General features: G+C 27.5%; 7 protein-coding genes across 14 annotated transcripts; 4 read left to right on the top strand and 3 right to left on the bottom strand.

The window, feature by feature from the left end:
* Nucleotides 1-39: 39 nt before the first annotated feature.
* On the top strand, nucleotides 40-2,078 carry LOC122521153 (vesicle transport protein SFT2A). 3 transcript variants are annotated; one of them, XR_006304676.1, is made up of 6 exons: nucleotides 40-458; nucleotides 597-614; nucleotides 724-893; nucleotides 1,074-1,191; nucleotides 1,260-1,528; nucleotides 1,730-2,078. XR_006304676.1 is itself a non-coding variant. In XM_043641634.1 (5 exons), exons 1-5 carry the CDS (start codon nucleotides 390-392, stop codon nucleotides 1,386-1,388), a joined length of 504 nt encoding a protein of 167 aa, XP_043497569.1. In that variant the 5' UTR covers nucleotides 40-389; the 3' UTR covers nucleotides 1,389-2,078. The 3 variants fall into 3 exon arrangements, 2 of the variants coding, with proteins under 2 accessions (XP_043497569.1, XP_043497570.1); XM_043641634.1 differs by having other exon boundaries at nucleotides 1,260-2,078; XM_043641635.1 differs by lacking the exon at nucleotides 597-614 and having other exon boundaries at nucleotides 1,260-2,078.
* A 799-nt stretch (nucleotides 2,079-2,877) lies between these two features.
* LOC122521147 (eukaryotic translation initiation factor eIF1) lies at nucleotides 2,878-5,593 on the bottom strand. Its single transcript, XM_043641622.1, has 3 exons — nucleotides 5,414-5,593; nucleotides 4,759-4,916; nucleotides 2,878-4,069 (listed from the first exon to the last, which is right to left on the bottom strand). Exons 1-3 carry the CDS (start codon nucleotides 5,565-5,567, stop codon nucleotides 3,923-3,925), a joined length of 459 nt encoding a protein of 152 aa, XP_043497557.1. The 5' UTR covers nucleotides 5,568-5,593; the 3' UTR covers nucleotides 2,878-3,922.
* Nucleotides 5,594-6,495: 902 nt separating this feature from the next.
* LOC122521146 (protein Mpv17) lies at nucleotides 6,496-7,620 on the top strand. Its single transcript, XM_043641621.1, has 4 exons — nucleotides 6,496-6,773; nucleotides 6,895-7,010; nucleotides 7,130-7,351; nucleotides 7,482-7,620. The coding sequence occupies exons 1-4, from the start codon at nucleotides 6,701-6,703 to the stop codon at nucleotides 7,602-7,604; spliced, it is 534 nt and encodes a 177-aa protein (XP_043497556.1). The 5' UTR covers nucleotides 6,496-6,700; the 3' UTR covers nucleotides 7,605-7,620.
* A 1,244-nt stretch (nucleotides 7,621-8,864) lies between these two features.
* On the bottom strand, nucleotides 8,865-13,661 carry LOC122521141 (E3 ubiquitin-protein ligase Arkadia). 5 transcript variants are annotated; one of them, XM_043641612.1, is made up of 14 exons: nucleotides 13,451-13,587; nucleotides 13,280-13,367; nucleotides 12,408-12,595; nucleotides 11,892-12,309; nucleotides 11,643-11,806; nucleotides 11,381-11,493; nucleotides 11,175-11,314; nucleotides 10,936-11,009; nucleotides 10,741-10,864; nucleotides 10,381-10,651; nucleotides 10,106-10,303; nucleotides 9,808-10,005; nucleotides 9,242-9,324; nucleotides 8,865-9,148 (listed from the first exon to the last, which is right to left on the bottom strand). In XM_043641612.1, the coding sequence occupies exons 3-14, from the start codon at nucleotides 12,592-12,594 to the stop codon at nucleotides 9,025-9,027; spliced, it is 2,094 nt and encodes a 697-aa protein (XP_043497547.1). In that variant the 5' UTR covers nucleotide 12,595; nucleotides 13,280-13,367; nucleotides 13,451-13,587; the 3' UTR covers nucleotides 8,865-9,024. The 5 variants fall into 5 exon arrangements, with proteins under 5 accessions (XP_043497547.1, XP_043497548.1, XP_043497550.1 ...); XM_043641613.1 differs by having other exon boundaries at nucleotides 13,280-13,350; XM_043641615.1 differs by lacking the exons at nucleotides 13,280-13,367; nucleotides 13,451-13,587 and adding an exon at nucleotides 13,594-13,661.
* Nucleotides 13,662-14,427: 766 nt separating this feature from the next.
* On the top strand, nucleotides 14,428-16,816 carry LOC122521145 (KRAB-A domain-containing protein 2-like). Its single transcript, XM_043641619.1, has 2 exons — nucleotides 14,428-16,164; nucleotides 16,231-16,816. Exon 1 carries the CDS (start codon nucleotides 14,845-14,847, stop codon nucleotides 16,126-16,128), a length of 1,284 nt encoding a protein of 427 aa, XP_043497554.1. The 5' UTR covers nucleotides 14,428-14,844; the 3' UTR covers nucleotides 16,129-16,164; nucleotides 16,231-16,816.
* A 684-nt stretch (nucleotides 16,817-17,500) lies between these two features.
* LOC122521144 (F-box only protein 21-like) lies at nucleotides 17,501-20,381 on the bottom strand. The gene is made up of 9 exons (XM_043641618.1): nucleotides 20,109-20,381; nucleotides 19,717-19,986; nucleotides 19,191-19,626; nucleotides 18,982-19,112; nucleotides 18,704-18,869; nucleotides 18,398-18,583; nucleotides 18,187-18,264; nucleotides 17,873-18,089; nucleotides 17,501-17,784 (listed from the first exon to the last, which is right to left on the bottom strand). Exons 1-9 carry the CDS (start codon nucleotides 20,270-20,272, stop codon nucleotides 17,618-17,620), a joined length of 1,815 nt encoding a protein of 604 aa, XP_043497553.1. The 5' UTR covers nucleotides 20,273-20,381; the 3' UTR covers nucleotides 17,501-17,617.
* Nucleotides 20,382-20,574: 193 nt separating this feature from the next.
* LOC122521142 lies at nucleotides 20,575-25,242 on the top strand. 2 transcript variants are annotated; one of them, XM_043641616.1, is made up of 7 exons: nucleotides 20,575-21,359; nucleotides 22,232-22,428; nucleotides 22,488-22,783; nucleotides 22,870-23,066; nucleotides 23,152-23,212; nucleotides 23,285-23,471; nucleotides 23,566-25,242. In XM_043641616.1, exons 2-7 carry the CDS (start codon nucleotides 22,283-22,285, stop codon nucleotides 24,635-24,637), a joined length of 1,959 nt encoding a protein of 652 aa, XP_043497551.1. In that variant the 5' UTR covers nucleotides 20,575-21,359; nucleotides 22,232-22,282; the 3' UTR covers nucleotides 24,638-25,242. The 2 variants fall into 2 exon arrangements, with proteins under 2 accessions (XP_043497551.1, XP_043497552.1); XM_043641617.1 differs by lacking the exon at nucleotides 20,575-21,359 and having other exon boundaries at nucleotides 22,268-22,428; nucleotides 22,478-22,783.
* The last annotated feature ends 2,144 nt before the right edge of the window (nucleotides 25,243-27,386 follow it).

Genomic DNA, 27,386 nt, shown 5'->3' with positions numbered 1-27,386 from the left:
AAAGAGGGCGTCTGCTAAGATAATCTGTCAGAGTTAACAAATGTGTGCTGCGGAAAAAGTGGTAGGGAGTTTGAAGATTCGTGGAATTTCGTGATATGCTACTACGTATTTAAAATAATTCCTTATGTTTTATATTTAATTTTTGATAAATTAATCTTTCATTTTTATCCCTTAAGTTTAATTCATTCCAAGGAGTAACATAAGTTAACAGTATTTTCATTTATTTTTTCTTACGTTTTTTCATATGCATACGCGTGAAATGTGATACATCAAATGCTAATGGTTTTGCTAAGATCAAGAAAATAATTATAATAACACTCTTAGAAACAGTTATCTTTTAATGTGTGAATTGAAGCATAGTTAAATTATTCGATATCTCATTAATAATCATGGATAAATTGAGAAGAGCTTTGAGCGGTAAAGAGGAGTGCGATGAAGAAAGTGGTATCATTGCACAGGTAATGATATAAACTTGTTTGTTTCATTAATAAATATTAGTTTTAAGAATATACTCTTCCTATTTTATATATATATACAATTATTTATATCATAATAAAATATTTATTTTATTACTTGCTTACAATTTCTAACTAAAGGCTGATGTTAATTTCGTGGTGAGTAGGTCTTGTCAAAAGATTAATATCGTCATGATGTGGAAACTTATGTTATTATTCCTATATAAGCTTAGAATATAAAATAATATTAATCATTTAATTTTTGTAGGTTATGGATCAAACAACACTGAGTTGGTCAACACGCATAAAAGGTTTCGCTATTTGTTTTGTCATAGGCATTCTTTGTTCTTTTCTTGGATCATTTGCCTTATTTTTAAGAAGAGGACTCACAATATTTGCGATATTTTACACATTAGGAAATATCATTTCACTAGCAAGGTAGCGATTATTCTATGTAAGATTAGAAATACATATATAATTTTTATTTTTTTAAATATCATAGCAGCTTGCATTGCAACAAAATATTGCAAGGTGTTTTTGTTTAAAAACATTCTGCTTTCATTCATCTATCTTGGAAATATTATTACGGTCTTCTTTAATAGATAATTTTCCTTGTAGTACTTGTTTTTTGATGGGTCCTGTAAATCAATTTAAAAAAATGTTTGCTGCGACAAGAATTATTGCTACTATTTTAGTATTCGTATCAATTGGTATGACATTATTTGCAGCTTTACACGTAAGTAACATATATATGATATTCAATTATTGGAATGATTATATAACCAAATTTTTCTTATATTTTAGTTAAACAATCCTGGTTTGGCTCTTATATTTATCATTATTCAATCTATAGCAATGACTTGGTATTCCTTATCATATATACCATATGCACGAGATGCTGTAAAGAAAACTGTTGAATCTTGTATAACGTAAACATATATCGTTTGGAAAAAAAAAGAAATATTGAATACCATTGTATTAATCATATTTATAAAAATCTAAAACTTTTGTACATATTCTTTGAGTGTATCATGTTTGATATATTTTTAAAAATCAGAATGCTGTTATATAAGGTATTATAAATATATTGATGAAGTGCGCACACATTTATCTATGTGACAATTTAATATAAATTTATATATATAACGTGTTTCACGATTATAAGATAATAATGTTCGATATATTTAAAAATATTTTTCTATTCTTATAATGTGTAAATTATCTCCACACTTATCTTAACAATATAATTTTAATATAACAAACTTTTTTTACAGAATTATTCTCTCTTGGACATGAAAATATATAGTCTATAAAAATACATTGAAAATTTTTCGAGTGATTTCAAGTTCAAATCTCTCTATTATTTACGTATATTAAATATTTAATTTGTTTAAATTGCAGTATTAATTTAATATTATGAAGTTAAAAAAGGGGAAAAAATATCAATTAAAATTGAAACGGCGTTTTCCATCAAATCGAAAACCATAAGCGGCACTATTAGGTGCATCGACTAAAGCTGGATTTCTGTAAAGATGAAATGTTCCATGAAGGTGTGCTGGTCTCGCAGCATTTTGTTCTTCAGCTTCTTTTCCCTTTAAATAAAATGCTTCAAATTGACCACCAGATAATAAGATATTTTTTAAAGATTTATCGTCTGGATCATAGGCAAATGCTTGGATCATCAGACAACTGAAAAGCCAAATGATCTATGAGGTTTATATTAAATAAATGTTATATTGATTAAAAATTAAAACGTGAAAATTAAAGAAAATATACTAACTATTAACTTCATAACTTCAGGTTCTTTGTTAAACTCGTTCCAAAAATATTGCAGAGAATAAAATTATATATATTCTTGTTTAATATTTAAATGTTCTACAATGATAATTTTATTACCTTAATAATATTGTTGCAAATAATTATTTTTTATAATCAAATGAATTTTAACACAATCGTGTATTAATAATTAATTATAGATCATTAATATCTCTTTATAAAATACTTACATACGTTCGTTTAATATTTGTAACGAGATGTGTTAACGATCGAAAGAACTGCCATAGTAAAAGTGAAAGTCGTGTCCTCGATTATTGTATACGGATAACAACGTCGAAAAACGTTTCTATTTGTATTTATATATTTTAACACTAATTTTCCTTAATTTCTCTTTTTTGTTTTTCACAAAATAAGTATTCGGTTTAAACAAAAATATATTTTTTTTTATGATTTTGATAAAACACTTTCTTTTGTGAAAGAATTAATTAATTATAACAACAAAATATTCATTTAAGTTAAATATATAAAAAAAGCATGATTTTATATATTGAGTATATTTTGAAGAATATAGTTAAAAAAAAAAAGATTAATATATATAAAATTAAGATTTATAAACAGGAGAGGAGTTAAAATTACATACAAATTATTAGGTATTAACAACTTTGTTGTATATTGAAGTTAATTGTTCTAAATATTTATGTGTAATAAATACAATTTACACTGTCTCATAATTATTGCGAAGGTGTTACAAATTAGTAGTAGTAGTAGTATGGTCAAAAAAAAATAAGATAAATCTACGCATAAACTCATCGAGTCAAATTACTATTTATTTATTTTAGAGAACAGCCACACATTTTTTTATTGTGAACAATAAATTTTTCGTCAATTACCGCATTAGAAAGAATGTAAAATATAAAGTATACATATAACATTCGAAATAACACATTGTTACAATAAAATTTATTTTTTAATAAATGAGAAAAAGAAAGAGAAAGAAAACAAATAGAAAAGAACAAAAGAAAAAACATGAAAAAATAGAAAGGAAAGAAAAATATTAATTTTTTTTTCAATCTTTATATAAACCAGAGGCACAAGATTAAATGAGATGATGACACCAAGAGGGCAAACTTAAAGTTTGCTTTTTTCCTAATATATATAATATAAACCAACGCATTCTCGCGCGAATTACATAAACAGATAAGCCAATGTTGATGCCTAAGGCAACAACACTTCTCAATCTCTCTCTGAACACGTCTATAGCGCCCAGATACATACTATCTATTACTGAACCGAACCATCTGTTGCTATTTTTGTCTATCCTTTGTATACTTATCTTCTCAAAATTCTACTATTATCACTATTATTTTAAGCGTGACACCTTCATTGAATTATCTAACATAAAGCGGTAAAATATTGCTTCCTAGAATCTTAGAAAAAACGTCTGATTAGAATATTGTACCTATACCTCTTTCTCTCTTCTCGGTACTCTGTGTTATATAGTTTTTTTTTACTATTATTATTTATTTATGTTTTTTTTTTTTATTGAAATATATATGTGTATATAATAAGGTATCCCACGAAGTATCAACAAGTGTGATAGTGACTGATACAGATAATTTAAGATGATAAGGTATTATTATATATTGATGAATGTGGAATTGCCTTATATAGTGGCATGGGTGGTTTGTCGATTAAAAACCATGGACTTTGAGTTGGTCAGGTTTGGCCAGACCTGACTTTGTTAACCACTGGCATATATTTTCTCGCTGGTCCCCCTGCAGCTGCAGCACCTCCCCGTACTCTGGGTGTTCAATTACTGTCCCATTGCAGGCAAACTCCTACAAAATAAGATTATATCCACATATTTTTCTCTTTTAATTTTCTCCTCACAATTTTATCAATTTCTTTCTTTCATGATTCATCGGGCTTCATCAAGCGAATATTAATTAGTATGCAAGTGTTGTCAGTATTATAAAGAGAACGTATATTCTTAACCTACTATTCATTTTAAAATTTAAAAAAGAAAAAGAAATCTAAAATTGTGTATTTCATTATTTTATTATTTCATTATTTATATTATATAAGATTATTCTTTATCTATTTATTTATATGACTTGCAAAAATTAATGTAATAGTATTTCACGAATCACCTTAAATAATAACTGTACAAATATCAATATTAAAAAATCAAACTATTATCAGAGAAGAATCAGAATACAGAATAACTATAATAAATTAATTGAATCCAACATTTAGTCATACCTAAATATCAGCCACATATCTGCATTTAAAAATTATTAGTACAAATACCTTCTATACATAATATCAATATGTTAAATAAGAATTGAAAGTCCTTTTATAAATTAAAAGGTACACGATAAAAATAAAATTAATTTACGTTCTTACTGGCAGCTGTCAGTTTCCAAGGTTTATTTGTATTCTATTAATAGCATGTTGCAAAAGTTAAAAAGAGAACGACTTCATAAAGATAAATACTAAACAAATAGGCGGATTAAATAATATTTACCTTTTTACATGCTCGAACTATTTTTCTCAAGTCATATTCAGAAGAAAGCCCCTGTACCGTTGTTAAGGTCTTACGACCATTTCTCTGTTGTATCCTTATATGCACGAGACCGTCTTGGACATCATCATCTGAACCCTTGATTGCATCTGCAAAGGGGTCTAGAAAAAAAATATATATATATGTATATATATATATATAAACGTAAATATATACATTAGATTATAATTTATCAATCTTGACAGATGAAATTTCTTCAAAATAAAGATCATTTTTGTTATCTCGTATCAAAATGGTGTACACACAGTTGTGGTTTTATATATACACACATACATGCATAAATGTATACACACATATACATATACATATACATCTTTTTGCCTGAAATTACTTAAGGAATTTTTACAATTCTTTCTTCTTCTCTCCTTTTAAAGTTCAACGATAAAATAACAAAGAGAAAAAGGAAAAATAAATAAATAAATGAAAAGAAAATAAAAAAAGAGGAAGATAGAAAATGAAGGTACGAAATACTTCATGAAAATGGACACGATTGCACACTATGATGCAAAGACGCTATCATCGCCATTTTGTCGTATCTATCTTGTCGAACCAGCAAGGTATATAGAAATATTTGCAATATGAAAAATGTTATATTTACCGAATGTGTTGAGATTCTGGATGGACATACGACAAACAAAATATATCCCTCGGAGATATAGAACTGCAAATTGCAAGTGCAGTTGAAGAAAATGAAGGATGACGTAGGATAACTGTGACACTGCGCAAGGATACTGCTTAAAGCCCAAAAACATTCTACGGAGGAGCCTGAATCAAACCGGAAGTTAGTTCCATTTGTCATGGAACCCCGATGGGTGGGGTTGCGCCTGCGTTCTTCTATTCACCCAGCATTTGCCGCATGATCAAAGAAACTCTTTGCCTGATTGGTCCAATAAAATTTGACATACTTAGAACTATGTTTCTTTCAAAATATTACTTTCATAACTTTGTTTTTTCTTTTTCTCTCTTTCTCTCTCTCTCTTTCTCTCTTTCGAATAAATTTTTATAATATTTATTTAAATACTTAGAATTTTTTTTAGGTTATGAAACATAAAATATAAATTAAATATCGGATTCGGGTATTTTCTCATTGGAAACGATGCATAATAGATTAGGATTTGGATTAACAAATTTGTGTTTTGTTCTTTTTTTAATATTTTAAGAATAGACAATTAAAAAATGTTATTTGAATTAGATCTGTTATTGTTTCTAATGATTGTATTCGAAATATATTAGGGAATCCATAAAAATTCAAATTTATTGACACTAATTAGTATTAATGCAAATGTTTATGACATTAAAAAGAGAATTTATATTTTTTCTTATTCTTAATACAATAATATAAGACAATTAACATATAGACTTTTAGATTTATGAAATTTGTAACATTGAGTTATCATTAACCAAATTTAAATTATTTAAATTAATATTGCTTATTCAAAAAGTTAAATATAAACATGAAATCATGATAATATCATATATGTATATAATATCAATACATTTATTGTTAAATAGTTAAATAATATTTCACTACGTTGACAAGATTATTATGCACGTTTCTTTTTTACGACAGTTTTTGCATATTGCGCATGCGCGTAATTAGACATGAATATTCTAAAATATTTAAAGCCACTTGTTAACAAAAATATTTACGTGTAATAGAAGTTTATCAATAAATTTCTTTTTATCTTTTATTTTCAATATTTTATTTAATATGTTAGCATTGTTTTGAATGTTTTTATAATGTAATATAATTCTTCAAGTATGCTGTCTAATATAAATCTAGGAATAGGTTAATCAATCAATAGTTGCTTAGGTCTTTTAAACTATAAATGTTGTATTGAAATAATACATATTTTTATTATAAGTTACATTAATATATTTCAATATGAGAAATATTTTAAAGTTCTATCAAAGCTTATTGATTAAGTATCCAGTGAGAACTCAAGCAGTACAAGCTGGTAATATTATATTATGTTCATTTTTTGTATTGTTTTTCCTATAATGTTATCTTGTCTTTTTTCTTTTATTTTTACTTTTACTTCTTTTGTAAATAATCGTTACGTTTTTTTAACAACGCAGGTATATTAATGGGACTAGGCGATCAATTAGCACAGAATTTAATAGAAAGAAGAAAATTCAAAGATTTAGATTTTAGTAGAACTAGTCATTTCGCTTTTATAGGATTTTTTATGGCTGTAAGTGAAATCAAATTATTACTTTAAAAAATATTATAATTTATAAGGATTGTAACAAGTGATGTATAAGTATTGAATAAAGTTGTTACTATATGTTTTTATATATTTTGTTTTATCAGGGTCCAGCGACTAGAACATGGTATGGTATATTAAATAAATATATTGGTTCCAAAGGAGGAACCGTTGTTGTAAAAAAAGTTTTATGTGATCAACTACTTTTTGCTCCTATTTTCTTATGTGTTTTACTTGTTTCTATCGGATTCTTACAAGGGAATGACATGGATAGTTTAAAGCATAAACTAAAAAGTAGTTACTTTCAAATATTAATGAATAATTATAAGGTAACAAATATTTATTTTTGAAATTATTATGATATATTCCCAAAATGTTCTATTATTTAAAAATTATTTATCGTAATATATTATATAAAAATAAATTTTCTAATATTTTTGTTATTTTTTATTGTTTTAGATTTGGCCTATGGTACAGTTAATCAATTTTTATTTTATCCCATTACACTATCAAGTATTACTTGTACAATCGGTTGCATTATTATGGAATACATATATTTCTTATATATCCAATTTAGAATAAGATTGGTAGAAAATAATAAATTTGAAAGGTACTCTTCTAAATTTAAAAATAACATATATGTGGATTATTTTATAAATAAATAATAAATCTAATATTTTTATGCGATGAAATTAATATTTTAAAAATAATACGAGAAACAAAGCATTACATAAATTTGATGTATAGTGTTAGAAATGACTATGCTTTTATGATTACCTGTACGCATCAATAAAGATATTACACATCTATATTATTCATGTAATATATTATGTAATATACACATGTTCAGAGATATTTGTGTTATATTTTTGTAAATATAACAAAATCATCATCAATAAAAATATTCATTATTTCAATGCAAAAATATACTAAAATAAGATCTTGTGTATATATATCTTCAATTATTATATTAGTTATTATTAATACTCTCCCTTTTACAAGTTTGAGGAACTTTTCTATGCGACTTCTCAACATAGTCTACCACCATTCCATAAAAGTCATATTAGCGCCTTTCTGAAGTCAACAGCACACTGTATTTCGAAGCAGTCATCCATTCAAGTATTAACCATAACCATTATTGCTTAAATTTAACGATTATACAGAATTAACTTTTTCAATGAGTCGAGGTCGTTGAAAATTTAGATTTTAATTATAATTTTCTATAAATGTGAATATATAAAAACTTTTGTTTTAAATATTAAATAATATAATTTTAGATTGTCATATATTACAAGAATAGTTACAGAGAACGTTCGTGATATAACTTTCATAAGTCAAGTTATATAAAAACCCTGAAAGTATTTTATTTATAATAATTTTTCTAAATTCTAGTTTCTTTTTTTAAATCAAATTCATTTTGGTAAACAAGTTCTGAAAATAGAAACGCTAGATAAAATATTTTGTATAACATTTTGATTTAATTTTCACAAAAAGATATTACAAGTGTTTACAAGTATCAATGATTATGTTAACTGTTCGATATACATATAAAAGAGAAACCCAAAAAGGAAAAAAAAATAAAATAAAAATATAATATGCAATCAATGTAATTTGCAAAAATTTTAAAAACGTAAATGTTGAAAATGCATTTAGATATATAAATCTATATATATATATATCCAATCTAGCCACCAATATATTTACAACTAATAGTATACATAAAAAATATGTGAATAATATCATATCAATAAAATCAAATAAAAAGATTATTTTTTTTTGTTCTTTTTTTTTGTCAACTATAAATATACTGTGACTTCAAGCCTGTGGCCGTATTTTTTTTTATTATGTATAGCAAAATTTTCAAACCAGTACATGTTGTACTATTAAAAAAGTAAGTTCTTCAAAGAACCTTCAAAGCATATAAATCTGTTAGTTTTAATTTTTATTTTTTAAATATATGTATATATGTGAAATATGACAGATGGAGCTTATTAATCAAAAGCTACACAAAAATTTCCTTCTGCAAAAATGTTTCAATATCTACTCGGCAAATAGGACAACGTTTGTTGGTGCACAACCATTGGTCGACACAGTCTATGTGGAATAAATGCAAACATGGAAGCCTCCTGCAAAAAGTTAAGAAAAAACAATATATACTTCTATAAAATTAGCACAGAATATTTCAATATGTTGGAGATATAAAATTAAACAAAATTTACCTCACACTTTCGCAATCTTCAAATTCTGATAAGCATATTGTACATTTTTCAACAGCATCTTCACTGTTTTCTACTTTTTTCACCTACAAATGAAGAAAAATAATGTCATTTGCTAATTTCACTTATATTAATTATATTTATGTTACCGACAAAGTTCGAAATCCGGTATTCTATATAATGCCTAAAACTAGCCGGCAATGTATGAAATATATTTATATTTCACACATTTTCTAGGCATTCTATAAATGCCAAATGAAAAAGTATGAAATACATCTCCGATTTGTTTCGAATATCACGTCTCTTATTATTTTTTTAGAATAACATTTGTATTTTTGAGGAATGCACGTCATTCATATAATAACTTTACTTATCAGGACCTTTTTTCATACTTTGCCTATATATCATTTGTCATTCTATAAAATTCCTAGGAAAAGTTTGTAATAATTCTTATATTTCCTAAATTGCCTAAAAACGCCAAGCATTATATACAATGCCTAGGTATTCTATAGAATACCGGCTTTTCGTACATCGCCGATAACATATACAAAACAACTTCATTTTTTTACCCGTTTGTATTTATGTGGGAATGTATGACTTTCAATAGATTCTTGCGTGGCACCAAAATTCATTTGACCCATACGCCGTAGATCAACAATTCGCATATAATCTTCAAGTCGTGCAGGCATGTGTCTTGGTTGATGTAGTATTAAATCTGGTAAGCCTGTCGCAGGTTGTAACGTATTTCCACGTGTTATAGATGTGGCCTATATATAAGTATAATAGTATTAAATTAAAAATAAAATAAATATAAAATATTAATAACAAATATTGTTTGTTAGGGATAATATAAATCTGAAGATTTACCACATTTGGAGAGAAACTAATGTGAAGATGGTGCAAACGCGAAGGCATTATATGAAGATGATGCATACGGGGAGGCATTTGTTGTGGATGTGCACTATAATGATACATATGATGATGAACATGATGTTGATGAACTGGTATCGATGTCATTAATTCCGGAGAAGGTTCCACTTCATTAACTTCATTTAAATGATTCACCTATAAAATATGGTATATATCAATTTATAAGTATTATCATATTATTATAATTAATGATTAATATCATGATAATTTACCATCATAGCTGGTGTACAAGCCGGAGCAAAAGTTGGTGCTCCTCTTGCTTCTGGATGACTGTAAACAGTTGGTTGTTGTGGTGATGGCAAAATTCTAGATGGTAATCGTGGAGGTAGAAGAGAAGTTGAGATATAATTTTCAACAAATGGAGTAGTTTCATTTTCTTCGCATTGATTATTTTGGTGGATATGAGGATAAGCATAATAATTTTCATAAGCACATGCATGCGTTGTGGCTTGGTTCATGTGCGCACTCGGTGGCACAGGATTGCTATTTAAGAGAGAAAAATTATTTATATTATTTTTAATTGAATCCGAAAATAAACGCTTATAGAAAATTTTTAAGGAAATAAAACTAACGTATGAAACGAAGAAGACCTTGGATAAAGTCTTCTTCTGTGAACTTCTTGAACACGTTGTTGATTCATCCATAATCTTTCTTGTACAGGATGCATACGAGAAGATGTAGTGCCTGTTGTTGTATCTAAAAAACAAAAATATATTTATATATAATTTTAAAAATTAAATATGTAAAAGAGAGTATAGAATTTTTACCTCCCAGTATATTAAATCTTGAATGCATCGATGGAGTTCGATGACGAAAATGCATAAATCCACGGTGATACATTCTATGATTTGCAGCAGGATCACATAAGTATGCAAATAAAAAATATTTCAGTTACAACATTGTAGTAATCTTATTTCGATACATAAAAGTAGGAATATATGTTGAACATTTTTATGTAAAGACAACAAAGACATTATTATTATATTATATAAATGTTACAATTTGCCTTTGAGTGTGCTCGTCGAATCCTGAATTTATTGGGTTATTAAATGACGTAGATGTAGGTGGTGCTTCTTCATCAGATTCTGCAGTTAAATCAACAAGAGTGACTGTACGATTTTCTTCGCTATCATTTTGTACGGAACTCTAAAAATCATAATTATAATGATGTATGACAATGTTATAAGAAAAATTGATACTTCTTTTACTTACTTCATTATGATTTACTGTTCCAAGAACTTCTATAGATCCATCTTCCTCGTCACTATCACTACTAGATGACCAGTCTAATTGTAAATCCGGCGCTGATGGTGCATCATCGATTCCTTTTTTATTTTTTTTTTGACAAAATGTTTAATTTAGTTTAAATAAAAGATCTAAAGAATTTTTAATAGATCATATGCATTATAGTATTTCATAAAATGCACACTAATGAATTTCATTGATTAATGATGCTACTTGATGAAATACTTACTTAATGAATGAGCCTCATCATCACTATCTGGCTCTTGAGAATTTAATACAGTAGATAAATTAGGATAACACAAATTATTTGACTCATTGACATTTCTATTTCCAACAATCTGTTGAATGGCTTCATTAAGAGCGCCACTAAGACGATCTTGCGGTGGTATGGAACTATAAAATAATAATATATATTATTTTAAAGATTAAAAATCGAAGTCCTTAATAGTGTCAATCGATCTATCTATCTATATCATACCTGTTAGAATTGTAACAATCTAATATTCTAGATGGTCCAGCTACATTAAAGTTATCTACTTGTTGATCATTTCTATGCTTTTGCTCTTCACTCTTATTTTTCTTATGTCTTGTAGGTTCATCCTGATCATGTAAAACTCTTTTATGTCTATCTTCTCTTGTATTATTTAACTGCAGTGTAACAGATTCTTTTTTAAGAGTTCTTTCTTGTCTGTTTTGGCACATATTACAATTTAAAGTATCAGTTTGCCAATAATCATTGGAATTATCATTTGTATTAGAGGAAGTAATATAAGGTCCAAACATAAAATCATTTTGTGAATTAATATGCGTTGTATCATTGTATGATTCTGTAGGTGCTACCTCTGATTCTTCAATGTCACTTTCTGCAAATAAATGTTCATACTCCATCTCATTTCCTAAAAAGATAAAAATGATAAAACTTTATTGCCTTAAAAAAAAAAGAAGGAAAAAAAATAAAGTGAATGATTTGTTTTGCCAATTTTGTCATTTTTACCAGAAGTAAAACGAGATTGCGGAGATGGATCAACTGTAGATGAAAATGCTGTATCAAATATATCAGCTAAAGACGTAGAATTAGCTTCTACAGATCCGGTCGTTGATTCACCATTAAATAGATCAGTTTGCTGTTCCTCTGTTTTACTTTTATGCCATAAATTTCCTGAATTTGAACTAGCTTCCATTCTATAAAATAAGAAAAATACTTATATATAATAGCGTAATAAAGTTATATAATTTATAGTTAAATCATTATACAACGTACTTTGTAATTATTTAAATGAAAAAATCTTTGCTTTTTTAATTCATCTCCTTAATTTATAACTTTCATTCATAAAACACCAAACGTTACGTTTTAAGTACATGCGTATATCACATTTTATTATTACATATTTAATATTAAGACTAGATTAAGATTAATTAATTATATTAAATTTGATTATAACCTGTCCATGCGTGTATTGAATCATTTCTATTTTATAATCAAATTGAAAAACTGCAGGAAAAATATTACATTATGAGTATCAAAAATATAAATATTTTCTTTCTTTCACGAAAGAACAATTTTATTGTAATTTTTATTAGATAATGAAATAATTGCTATCAATCGAGGAAAATGAAACATGCTGCGTAATTATATTATTCAAATACATACAAAAAAAATAATCATAAATCTTGTGATAATAATTATTTTGTTTTTGATATTTTTAACAATATAAAATACTTTTATATATATATATATATATATATTAATTATTATTATTTTTATATAAAAAACAAAGCTATAACATCACAGTAATTATTTCAAAAATTATATGAATAATAATCAGAGAAATAATTTAATGTAAAAACAAAAAGTAAAAAATATACCTTGCTATGCCTTTGGTAAAACGTGAAGAGTAACTTTCACCACGCCATTTTCATCAAATATAATTTAGTTACTACAAATTGTATACTTCTTTTATACCACTAAGCATTGAATTTGTTCACTTCTATATAGTTTGGTATATATGTATAAGATATATATGTATATATATTTACCTATATATGTTATGTATATCTAAATTTCAAGATTTACATTTAGAATTTAAGAACAATAAATGTACAGGAGAGTTTCACGTATCTATAATAACATTAAAAACTAAATGAACTTATGTAGATGGTTTCTTTGGTAATATACATACATTTGGGAACTATGAAATCATCAAATGTAACTTTTAGCATAGACGTAACATATAACAGTATATCTTACGTCTTATGAAATTTCTTACTTTAAAATCTGAATTACCGACACAGTACTCAAATGTTGTGTGATAACGAATGTAGCGTATAGGTAGCGCGGATACTTTCCTATTTGTAGGGACGTGATGTGATTGGCATATATATAAACAAGTACTAGGGATTTCCTTACAAAAGATTTCCTTAAAGATTCGTTTAAGAATGGAGAGAGATGAATACATTTATTCAAATATTAACATACAAATAATATTTATTATAATAATAAATTTAGCATAATAATATGCAATAAGTGTTTTTTCTATTGGCAATACATAAGTATTCGTAAACTATATGAAGGAACTAGATGTCCTAGATTGTCTAGGAATTATTCTTACATACATGTCTTAACATTAACTTTTTGGTTGTATATTACTTCTACTATCATGTGACGGCGTTGCGATCACATTTGTGTAGTGAAAGGAATCAGGAACTTGAATCCTATTGGTTCAATAACTGATCGTCACTACTATTTTAATGTAACATTTATTTATTTATAAACTATTACAGAACTTTTGAACGGGTAATGAAATGTGGTGTTGATCGGGTGCGTGTAACTTCTTAATTAACTTCTTTATTTACAATGACTGAAGAAAGTCTTTGTGTAACTACGGAAACATTAACGTTCTCATAGAAACGTTTTAAGCCATGATAGAGTGCCAGCGCTAAAGTATCTTGACCATAGAATGAGTGGTGAGAGTGGCGGCGCTAGTCTATGCATAGGATAAAGTAGAAATCTACTTATCGACAGCAGGCCGCTACATTTGTTATACTGGGTCGTAACACTTTATATTTATTAAACCATAGTAATGCTTATGTTTCTAAAAAGAAAAATTTCTTAAGTATAAGTAAATATAATATATATGTTACCGTGAAAGAGACCAAAATTGGAGAATGTCAAGATTCACGTAGTGAATATCAACACATACCAAATACGTCAGTGAAAGACCGAATATTTGGGTATATTCTTATACATTCGGACCATTACCGGTGTATGTCGACAAACACAGATATGCTTTGGTGGAGGTCGAAACGAGCACGCAGCATCTGTTTGTTATACTCTGGAAGACTGTTGTTTGTCAGTCTTATGCAAGGTTTGCTGGTGGGTGCAACGTTTTTTTAAATTTTATTTTTTTACCAGATACCCTAATTTATATTGAATGGATACTGCAGTGAACCGTGATCTTTTTTTTGAAAAGTTACATGCATTAATTGCAAGTAAACGAGAAGACAATTGTTTTTATTTTTCTCAAGAAAAGTATTCTAAAATACTTTCTGAAGTGATTTCTGCTAAAACTAAGTGCAGCACACCTTTGGATTATAGACGATTAAAACGTTTTGATGTTATAAAAATTAACGGTAAAAAGAAATTAATTGTACCATTAAAATCAGGAGAAACAAATATACAGTATTATGTTACCAATGATGAATTGTTTAGTATACTATCTGAAACTCACACCAGAACTGGCCATGGAGGAAGAACACGTATGCTTAAAGAATTGCAAGTTAAATATAAAAATATTACATATGAAGTTGTAATGTTGTATTTAAATTTATGTAAACAATGTCAAATGAAACAAAGCACACCTAAAAAAGGTATTGTTGCGAAACCAATAATCAGTTCAGAGTTAAATTCAAGATGTCAAGTCGATCTGATAGACCTGCAGTCACACAGGGATGGCGAATATAAGTTCATAATGGTATATCAAGATTATTTAACGAAGTTTGTCCAGCTACGACCTTTGAAAACTAAAATAGCTAAAGAAGTAGCATATCATCTTCTTCAAATATTTTTAACATTTGGTGCCCCAGCTATATTGCAATCAAATAATGGTAGAGAGTTCTGTAATCAAGTTATATCCGAATTATGCGCTACGTGGAAAGATGTTAAGATAGTTCATGGAAAGCCTTGTCATAGTCAAACACAAGGCTCAACTGAAAAGACCAATCAGGATATACAGAATATGTTAACTGCATGGATGAACGATAATGATACAAATAAATGGTCAGATGGTTTGTCTTTTGTTCAATTTACCAAGAACACTACATACCACGAAGGAATACGCCAAAGTCCTTATGAAGCCATGTTTGGTGTTAAACCAAAAAGAGGCATAGCATCGTCATCTTTGCCTGACGAACAAATCGCAAATATTGAAACCGAAGAACAACTCGAAGAAATGGTTAATACTTTGGAAGAAAATTTGAGTAGTGGCCATACTGAAAATCATATTCCAAAGGAAAATATTGAAAAGGAGTTGCAACCCGCCATGTCTTCATATCAAACCCTGACTGAACAACATGAGTTTATTTCTATAAAAAGAGCTGCAGCGAAAGAGAATCTTTTACTGCAAGCAACGAAAATGTTACGAACCTCAAAAGGAAAATTTCCTCCTCCTCAAATTGGTGATACCTCCTGTTCAATTGGTGAATTGTTGTGGGAATAGAAGATTCCTACTTTTATATATTAGCAAACAAAAAAGGTATCCTCAAGCAGGTTTATACCCGTAATCAGTTTGTAATTTGTAAAGAAAAGTTACTTTCCACAGATGAAATTTCTTCTCAAGAAAAGAGAGAAGCAGCTGCAACTAGTGTTTCATGTGTTCCATGATCAAATGCAGTTCTAATAACAAGGGACTCTTGTGCAATTCAAAGTGTCATAACAGTTTAAGTTGTTGCAATAAATAAGATTGTAGAACGTCAATCACACATAATTAACCCCTTGCGCTATTTTCACGAGTCTGGCTCGTGATGAAAATTTTAAGCCAAACATGGATATCACGGGTCAGGCTCGTTGTTTAATTTCATGTCAAACGTGAATATCACGAGTCAGACTCGTTGGTCTTATTGTCAGTCGTAAGATATCGTGTTTAAAGTTCCGACACTCGGGTTCTGCCGCTTCGACTGTTTTTGTGACCATTCGCATGCATAGGTTAGGAACGGCTTATTCCGAATTTCAGCGTAGTGTAAGAGGTTAAGTAACTTTATTATTAGGATTATTTTCTTTTCTCATTTAGAATGTATTGTTCGTTTTAAGTTCAACAGTTTATTTACATGTGTTGTTACTTAAGTTTTCTCCTATTTTGACATATATCATAATAAGTTTTAATAATAAAGTATTATTTAAAAACGTAACAAAAATATTTTTATTCAACACTCACTGTCAGTGCATGGTGAATATCGACATTTGCCGGTGTAAATCAGAAATAAGGATATTTAGTAAATATTTCAGCCATACACCATGTTCTCCAGTTTCGGTCTTTAACGGTAACATATATATAAAAGAAGAGCAGTTTTTCTACGTATAGGGGGGCCAAAGCATATCTGTGCTTAGCAACATATACCAGTGATGGCCTGAATGTATAAGAATATACTCAAATATTTGATCTTTCACTGACGTATTTGGTATGTATTGACATTCACCGTGTGAATCTTCACATTCTCCAATTTCGATCTTTCAAGGTAATATATACATTACTGTTTATTTAAAGAAAATTTTAGTTTAGTGTACAACTTATATTTACAACTTATGCGTGTAATGCTTTACAAAGAGAAAACAGTTTTTTTATTCGAAGATTGTTTACTTTAAAAATAATACTTTTATGCATATTAATGCTATTTTTTATAATATACAAAAATTGAGTAAATTTTCAGCTATATACAGATATATATTTATATTCTTTATGTGTATATCTGTGTGTTTGTATATATATTAAAAAATAATATATTCATTTATATTTTGATACTACTTGCGTTAAATATGTGCCTCTGCTTTTTTTTTTTATATATAATTTATAAATAATTTTATAAGTCCAGATATACCAAATATAAAGAGAGAAATAAACATTGGACTAAATTAAATTTACAATTACATACATAATTATGTTATCAGTAGTATCACCAATAATACAGCGTATTCATTTACTATTAAACAATTTAACTAAAATAAGTCCTTACTATAAGTTCGAGTGCTTTTTTATCTTCTGGATATTTTTTACAAGTCTCTTCATTTGGCACATAATGTGTTTCTTTAAAATAACATAAGTAACGTCCAATCTCGCGATGATATATGTACCTTGGTTTTGTAGACAATGATAAAAGTTCTGTTAACAGAAAGATAAGAAAAAACTTTATCGATAAAAAGTTAAATATTTACATTAAATTGTATTTAAGAGATTAAGAACATTATACCTTCAGGCACGTATTGAGATACTCCGTCATCAAAAAGCAAATTATAAAATGGTTGATCAAAATTTGTAAATCCATCTATTAAATCTTCCCAACCACCAGGTTCAAAAGGCATTTCCCATCCTATTATTACACCAACATTACTACTATATTTATTAGTCATTATTAAACCAATGGCATATTTAACCTTTGGAGTTCTTCTTTTTGGTTTTATCTCTTCCTGATGAAATGATAATTTCATTATGATTACGTATAATCTTTGATATATAGCCAAGCAAATTGAATTAAAATATTAAAGAATTAACATATATACATACTTCAGGTTTAGAGTTAAAGTTCTTGAGCGTTTGATACTTTGTTAGCATTAAACTTGAATTTTCTGCCACGTCTATATCCTAAAATGTATTAAATTAATTCATGTTAAATGAAATTCAACATTTTCATTGAATTAAAAAAAATATATATTATATAAATTTTGTTTATTGTTTCAAAACTTTAATTAACTTTGTCTATAATTTGCAACATTACCACTAAATCCGATAAATCCATCTGATGACGTTTATAAAATTGGCTCAAGTTATAAAAAGTAGTTTCATCGTGAGGCTGTATCATGTAGCTTAATTCTAAAACAGAACGTATGCGTGCTGTTCTACCATTCAAATCATTATATTGTCTTGCCGCTACGCTTAGATTACATACTAATCTTGCTGTAACCTTTTAATCAATCAATAAAGAAAATATATAAATATTAATTATGTATATCATAAAATTATTTAATTTTCCATCAATCTATTGTATAATAGAAATTAAATTTATAGAAATATAATAATATACCTCTACAGCAGTTGCAACATTATGTGAATTGTATTTTTCTATCGGACATTTAAACTTGTGGTGAGAAATTCCACCAACTCCAGAGCAATCTTCTTTTCTTAAAAAGTGACCACCATTCAACATATCGATATAAAAATTTTCTGTATTTCCTGGATCTGAAACATTACTATAAAAGAAAAGTTAGGAATTTGTAAAAAATTTATTTGACATATGATATTAATTTCTTTTTTATTTTAAGACATCATAGAGTAATAAGCAATTCAAGAATAAATACTTACTATTTTTCTTTCCATCGTAAGAAGAAATGCGATGGAAAATTAACGGGCTCGCATCTTAATCCAAGTCGTCTAGCAATGCTTTCAAATATAATTGCTAGGATTATAGGAGTTCCTTCTTTTAGTTCCAACACCTATATTCCACAAAAAAATATTCTTGTAAAAATATATTAATGATATATAACAGAATATAACTCGGTTAAAAAATTTACCTTGTCAATAAATAAATTATTTGGGTAATAATACATATCATTATTGCCTTGGAAACCTAATTTGTGAAACATAACTTCGCAAAGTGCATTCATAATTTCTTTCGTTTCTTGAATACTCCAATGATTGTCGTCAATTATTTCACGTTTCCAAATTAAAAATTGTTCCGGAGGTAATGAAAATATAGAATGCTCAGGATGCCTTTCATATATTAAATCTTTTGTTTGATTAGCTATGTCGTCGAGTAATGAGGAAATATTGGAATAAGAAATACATCTTTCTGGTTTACTCCACTGTGCTACAAAAGTTGCACAACGTTCTAAGATTTGTTCATTTACCGGAAGATTAATAAATCTTTGCCATTTTTTTGTAATATAATTTTGTTTCAGATATCGTAAGACAATAAAGGCATAATATCTGTGGGTTAAGTTACTATGTCTGTGGAGAAAATAAATATATATATAAAAGTAAAGTGTTATACAATGTATTAATTAAAAGTATCATGCGTTTAGTTAAAATATGACTCACGCATAATGACAGTTCATGAGGCTGATGAGTTCATCAACAAGAAAATGATAACTTAATGGATAAGCGCCTAATTCTGGACGAAACAATGGATCTAAATATTTTAATTCTGAATTGGACACTTCTTCCTTCGTGTAATGTTTACTGGACATTAGAGACAAGTGATACATTAAATTACGTCTAATTTCCATGCTAACTTTTATTTCATTTAACCAGTTTAATACTTTTATATCTGCAGTATTTTTTTCGTATTGCTTTTTCAAGCGGGGCCATCTATAATAATTAATATTAAATAAAAAATAATATTACATATATATATATATATATATAATTTGACAGTCATTAAAAACGAAAGATAAATATAATATATTAGTAATATATCTAAAATTAAATACCTTTGGAAGTATTTTACTCGCCATAATTGATTATTTTTGACAGTTAGATATAAATGCTTGCATGTCATAGAGAATTTGATAATATCTAAAAACGTAATACTCTCATCTTCCAAAATATATTCAATAATCTCTTCTGGTACATGTGTTATGACATCTGCAGCCATTTTTGATAATTTTTAAAATACGATAACGAATAAATGAATAAATCGCAGTAATTTAAATTCATTTATTTAAGCTGATCCACTCAACACGATTTTAAGTGACGTAGACTAGTGAGATAAAATGAATCAATAAACAGAAGAATAAAAATTTTCTAGTAACTTGAATACCAAATATTACTAGTTCAAAGTAGTTTTAATAAGAAGCTTGTAGAGAGCGTTAATCCCTACGTTTGTGTACGTCCTCCTAAGTATGTGACAAATATAGATAGTGTTGCTACTGAACAAATATATACATAGCAATTCATCGTTAAATTTGTCATTATTTATATAAAGTTCAAAATACTTCAATATATAAATTATGTCAAACAAATAAGAAAGAAAATAATTTCATTTCTAGTTATAATTAGTTCAATTAATGATAGGATAATGATATATGAAAATGATTTAAAAAAACAATACAAAAGAAAAGAAAGATGAAAATTGCATTTGAAATAAAATCGACGTGGTGGACGCACCTTTATATTGTGGCGACCTATCAACGTGTGATAATAGCTTATTGTTTGTGCTTGACGTTAAAGAAACAGAAGAATATTTCGTAGTAGTGTTCTGGGAATAATACATAAGTAGATATATATATATGTATAACATATATATATATATGTATATATATATATATAATATGTATGTAATCCTACCGTTAGATGTGAGATAATTATTATCGTCGTAAGGTAGTCAACGTCGGATTTATTTCGCGTTGAAAGTGAAAGTTAAGTGTGTCGAAGAAAGAGAGAGAAAGAGAGAAAGGAGAGAGAGAGAGAACAAAAGTAAAAAGTTGATTGATTTTTTCAATAGTAAAGAATATAACTGCAACAGTGAAATCTTTGATAATTTGATGTCATTGACAGAACGAGGATTGCCCTTGAGTACAATGTGCATTAATTGAGAAAACAAAATAAACGTATAAGCAAAAAGTGTGAACGAGAAAGAAAAAAGAAAGTTTTTGATCTCCATCGTAGGAAAATTAGAAGAGAATATTTTTTCTAATTTTTAATCTTGATGGAAAAGAATGACGATATCTTTCACATGTTTTGTAAGTCTATTATCTTTTATTAATATATTATTTAATTAGTCTCAATCCTCTTTCTTCTCTTTATGGAAGACAAAAAATAGCTTTTTAAATGTAAAAAAAAAATATATTTAAGTTATATTAATTAAATCTTATTAATATTATAACAACAATTAAAAATGATTATTCTATTGTGTTAAACTGTGATGAATCATTACTAGCGGTAAATTTCAAATTTTTCCTAATTTTGTATGTATGTTAGGTTTTTATTTATTTTTTAATTTTTTTTTCTTTAACGATTAACTAAATTAATTCAATTAACGTAATTTATAGGTTAAATTTTCGACGAATTAACAAAAAAGATTCGAAAAGATAATGTTTTCTTATATATTTTTTTATATTATAATATTACTAAATGCATCGAGAACAATGGAAGTGATTGATAGAAGATAAACATTTGACGTCAATTTTTTGTGTTTATCATTAATTTTTATCACTTCTATATCTAATTGTATTATTTCATGAATAGGAGCCTTTAAATATGTAGCCTACAGAGATATTGTTGAATTTATTTTATATTTCTTCTATGCGAAAACTGGTAACGTATTTAATATTGATTTTTGATAGGAGGAATTTTGGAATTTATATTATATAATTTTAAGCTTTGTGTGTTTTAATATTTATTTTAGTAATTGTTAATAGGGAATATGTTGTTACTCTTTAGAAGAAAATTATTACTTATCCTTAAAACAATTTAACAAATTTTGAGGTTATATTGTTAGTTATCTTCTTTGAAATTACTTCCACTTTTGTTTTTTTATTTTCAAAATCAAAACTTATATAAGGGATAATTAAAATTCTAAAGTTATATTAATTACAATTTTTTTTTTCCTTAGTGAAAACATAAGACATGGTTTGGATGTAGCATATCCAATATACTGGCAAGTATGTTTAATGCAGAGCCTGAATCTGTCTCTGAGGGTTGGCATACATACGAATTACCTAGCACAATGATCCCCAATGCAAGTTCTGGGATTGATGATGAAGATCACTTTTGCAAGCTCATATTGTATAAAGAGATTAAGGATTCCAGGTATGTGACTGTATCGGAGAAAAGTTCACAATCATTGTATAACTTGTAGTATTTTTCAGAGTTCGTATATGGGACGTTATAATACTAGTACCGAATTTGTTATTTCTTCTATTTATTGCTATAAGATTTAACAGAGCAAGGCTTAAGTTACGTGCAACGAGTAGTCCAATATTTTTAGCATTTTATGGACTTGTTATTTGTAACGTCGTTATCTCTGTAATACGATGTATTGTATCAATGACGGTTAATGCGGCAGCTACAGTTGGTGGTAAAGCAGACAAAGTGCTTTGGGTTACAGTTAGATTTTTTTTATTATCTACAGAGATGAGCGTAGTAATATTTGGTTTAGCTTTTGGTAAGTTCAGTTTTTTTATTATTTACTACAAGGAATAGCTCTTGTCTTTTGTCCTAATCTATAAATTCTTGCATTTATTTTTTTAGGACATTTGGATAGTCGGTCGAGTATTCGTAGAGTATTACTTGCCACATCTTTTATCGCTTTAGCGTTTACTATAACTCAAGGGACTTTAGAATTAGTTTTACCAGACGACACATTCCATATTCCAAGTAGAGACTTTTACGTGTTTGGTCATGGTGGTATGATGTTTTGGTTTTGCAGCAGTCTTGTTTTTACTACGGTAATATTTATTTTATAATTAATCTAAATATATTTATACTTATTTATTGTTTAGTTTCATTGGAAATAATTTTATATTTCTTTAGATATATCTTTTTATATTGATATTACCATGGACACGATTAAGAGAACGTTTAGCACTTCCAAGTAAGTTTGGAATTGATTATGTTGATGTAGTGCTATGTTAAATCTAGATATCTTAATGATGTGTTATTATAGCACGGAAAAGTTTTTACGTTTATGCGGGCACGTTGGCTATGATGGATTTAGTACAATCAATTGGTGCGGGTTTTTTAACTTACACACAAAATCCTGTTGGACTGTGCATTGTAGATTTTACCGCAGCAGTTTATTTAACTCTATTTACGCCATTGGTATATCACACTTTCCTATCAGAATTTCTTGGGTAAGTGTTCTTTCTTGTAGACATTTTGTTTTTAATTTTTATTTTTATATTAGTTCTGGGAATTTTTATGTAGAATTGCATTTTATCGTTCTAGTGTCTCACAACCTTCAATAATGTTTTCTTACAAAGCACAAGTTGACGATGCAATGGATGAAGACACTGTATCGCTTCCTCATCAACAGAGTTTCTCATCGTTAAAAACTGACAGCGATTACATCTATCAGGTCCATACTCCGTCTATTCACATGCCCTTGTATGATCCTCAGGCATCAAATGCATCTACTGCAATGCATAGGACTTCTCTGTACTCCTTAACATCTGCGAAGGATTCTAAATATAATACTACTAATTCTTATGACTCTCAAGTCGCATTAAATAGATCACCTGGTATTAAAAATTTCGCTAGACGTTTTAGTGCAGAGAAACTTATAAACGATTTCGCACATTATCCTTTAACTAAATCGGACAGTGTAAGTGATATTCAAAAGAGCTCGTTGGATATTAAATTTTACAAACCGATGTTAAAAAGTGATTTATCATATAAAATTAAATTTGGCACAGCCAAGAGTGTCTCTAATTTAATATCGTCCGCAAATACTGCTAGTAATTTTATTTATAATCCACGAATAAATAGCAGTAATTCGAATCTTTTTTTTCCTACTAAGAAAATTCATTCGGAGAATGCTTTAACAGTTTTTACATCCTATAACAAAGAATCAATGAATAGTGACTTATCAGTTAAATATAGAAAGAACGAAGAAACTGATAAAAATTCCATATCTTGTTCTGAAAAGTCTTTAAATATATTAGATTCTTCTCTTTTAAGGGATGATAACAGATCGCAGAACATATTAAAAAATAAAGATAGTTTAACTAAAAGCAGTAGTGAAGCTAGATTGCAAAAAGATAAAGATTTAGAATTTATTCAAAGTCGTTCAGAAAATCGATTGCTCGATATTTCAGAAATTCCAAATGTTAGAAAAGATCTATTGTCCGAGACTAAGCCACTTTCAAAGGAACGTGTTTCTAAGATTAACTCTAATCGTTCAAAAGAAAAGGAATCTGCTGGCTTAAATCAATATTTGTCATCGTTGACGCCTACCAAATTTGAGAAACCTACTAAAGAACAATCTAAATCTTTATACGTACAGACGGAATCTTTGTAAATAATTAATCAAATGTGTACTAACTTATTAGGATTTTAATATATAAATATTTAGTCTGTATATAGTAGTACATAATTTCATGATTATATATGTATATATATATATATGCAGAGAGAGAACTTTATTGGTTTTATTAATTTTGATATTACATTGGGAATATAATTAAACAGGTTGATTGATTATTTAAGTATAATTTTAAAAGTGAGATGGCGAATGCGTTCGCAAATCTGTATATATGTGTGCGGTTGTTATGTGTATGCGTGAGAAATGTGCGTTTGTGTAGATATATATATATATATATATATATATATACAGCATGATTATAGGATATGCTCTTAATTAAAAAAACAATTTGATGTAGTCTATATATGCACTTGGTTTTAATTTATTTATATATATATATATGAAATAACTTGTGTGGTAATGCCCGTGCCTATCATTAACATATTTATTTCATTTTAACAATGAAATTATTCATATTTGATAAAAATATTATAATAAGAAATAAATTTAATTGCGTGCTTTATTTTATTTTTATTTTTTTATGTTGTTGTTGTTTTGTTTGTCAATCACAAAGTAAATTTTCATGCATTAGTAAAAGCTAAGCTTTGCACTCTGCTTACATACATCACACACGCAATCAATTTTTAAAATATATTATCTCTTTACAAATTTATAATCTATATACAAATATGCACACGCATAAATTCTTGCTAATTTGATTAATTAATGAATCAATGAATTATTTATCTGAAATTTATGGCAAATAATAGTTAAGAGATAATATGCATTTTACTATGGATAGATACTTTTCTTCTGTTTACAGAATCACAGTGTTTACGACTCTACCCAATTCGACACGAATACAACTCCAGTGAATCCATTGTATGCAGCATCTCTACAGAGTCCAGATAGCATTACTGGTTACAGTATAGACAGTCAAGAGACACAGAACCAAACCAACGGTTATCAACAATGAAGTTATTATTTACAATTAATCATAAAAATAATATCTCTACAAATAAACCTTGAAATTCCAAATAGATCTGAACGAATAGATCTGAAAACTTTGTTTCGAGTAAGAGAGCTTTGGAAAAAAAAATCCACTGTCAAAGTGTTCCAATAATATCTGGTAGGTTTCTGCGAAAAAGAAGAAGATGAAGAAGAAAATGTGTTACAAATATCTGTAACATAATAGTTTAACATATAAGATTCTATCTGTATAAAGTATAAACATTGAAAGAATTCTAGTCCTTCTTACATAAAAGGAAAAAAAGAAGTAAAGAAAAGACATAATTTCAGGGCCGTAATGATTATTATAGGCTCTCCCTGTGATAGGATACGAATGTATTTATAAATAATTCACGACGACGATGATGATCATAATGAAAATGATGGTATATTAGAAAAAGAACAATCGTAAATCTCAAAATATACATTTATATTATATAGAAATCTAGCCTATCTAATATAAATTAATTTGATTATTTTTTCTTCAGCCCCCCCGATTAAAAACCAAGAACGAACGATCGTGTATACTATTTAGGAATAATTTCTTTCGCGAATCTCTTCCTCTCTCTCTCTCTCTTTCTCTTTCTCTAAAACATAAATAGATCTATATAGATAGGAAAACAAAAACAGAATTAAAAAAGAGGGATATCGAAGAGAAATAAATACTAACGTTGCGTAACTCGTACTTATGAATACGAAACAGAATAAGAACAAAAAAATAGAAACATATATGTATACAATATGTAAATTATAGAATTTGATTTCTAATTTTATTTTTGTCTGTTTTGGTTGGATGCTATTGAAAAAAAGAAATGAATCGAATGAAATTTCTGTTTCTCTCTCTCTTTCTCTTTCTCTCTTCCTTCGGTATTTGCAATACATGCATACATACATGTATACACACATGTACATACATTCTATAAGTGATCTAATTTGGTAAAATATATATGGTAAAAAAAAAGTAAAATAAAATATATAAAGAAAGAGGAGACAAATAACGCGATCATTTATCGAAAACAATTTGTCATTGATTGATGAAACTTTAACACAAATAAAATATAAAAAAAATAAAACAGATGATGATGCCCAATATTTAACGTGGCAAATTTGATAGATATATTGTATAGGCGGATTTTAAAATACACTATCGTCGATTTTTCCGTCCTAATTATCGGAAGAAATTATTCTAACGAATGTTGTATAATTGATGAGACATTGAAAAAACAACAAAGAAAATATCTTTTACGATTCGATGCAAGATCAAGATTATAAAACAAAAATGACGCTGGGTCTTGTTCGCTATTTTCCTACTTTTGCATCGAAAAAAAACAAAACAAAACAAACGAACAAATCTTTTTCAAACGACCTCGAAGATTTAAACACGAAAAGAATCTTCGTTTCTTACATCCTAAGCGTCATTTCCATGATCTTGAATAATAATTTTAAGAATTATATATGTAATGATAAATTATATATATAATAAATAATAACAATTAAATTATATATATATATACATACGTATAAATTGCAATTTTTTTATTTATATTATATACATAATCTCATTAAATATATACGGGCAAAACTATTACGAACAACTCCATCCATAAAGTGTGCTCTGATGTGTAAGATACGTACGTTTGTATGTTTGAACGTATATACAGAGAGTTACAGGAATATTCGTACCCGCTTCCACTATAAATTTTAAATAATTGATAATATTTATAATAGGTTAAAAGTT

The sequence above is a fragment of the Polistes fuscatus genome, unplaced genomic scaffold, assembly GCF_010416935.1.
Source record: "Polistes fuscatus isolate 324 unplaced genomic scaffold, CU_Pfus_HIC Scaffold4, whole genome shotgun sequence".
Taxonomy (NCBI): domain Eukaryota; kingdom Metazoa; phylum Arthropoda; class Insecta; order Hymenoptera; family Vespidae; genus Polistes; species Polistes fuscatus.
This window is presented reverse-complemented; position numbering and strand designations above follow the sequence as displayed.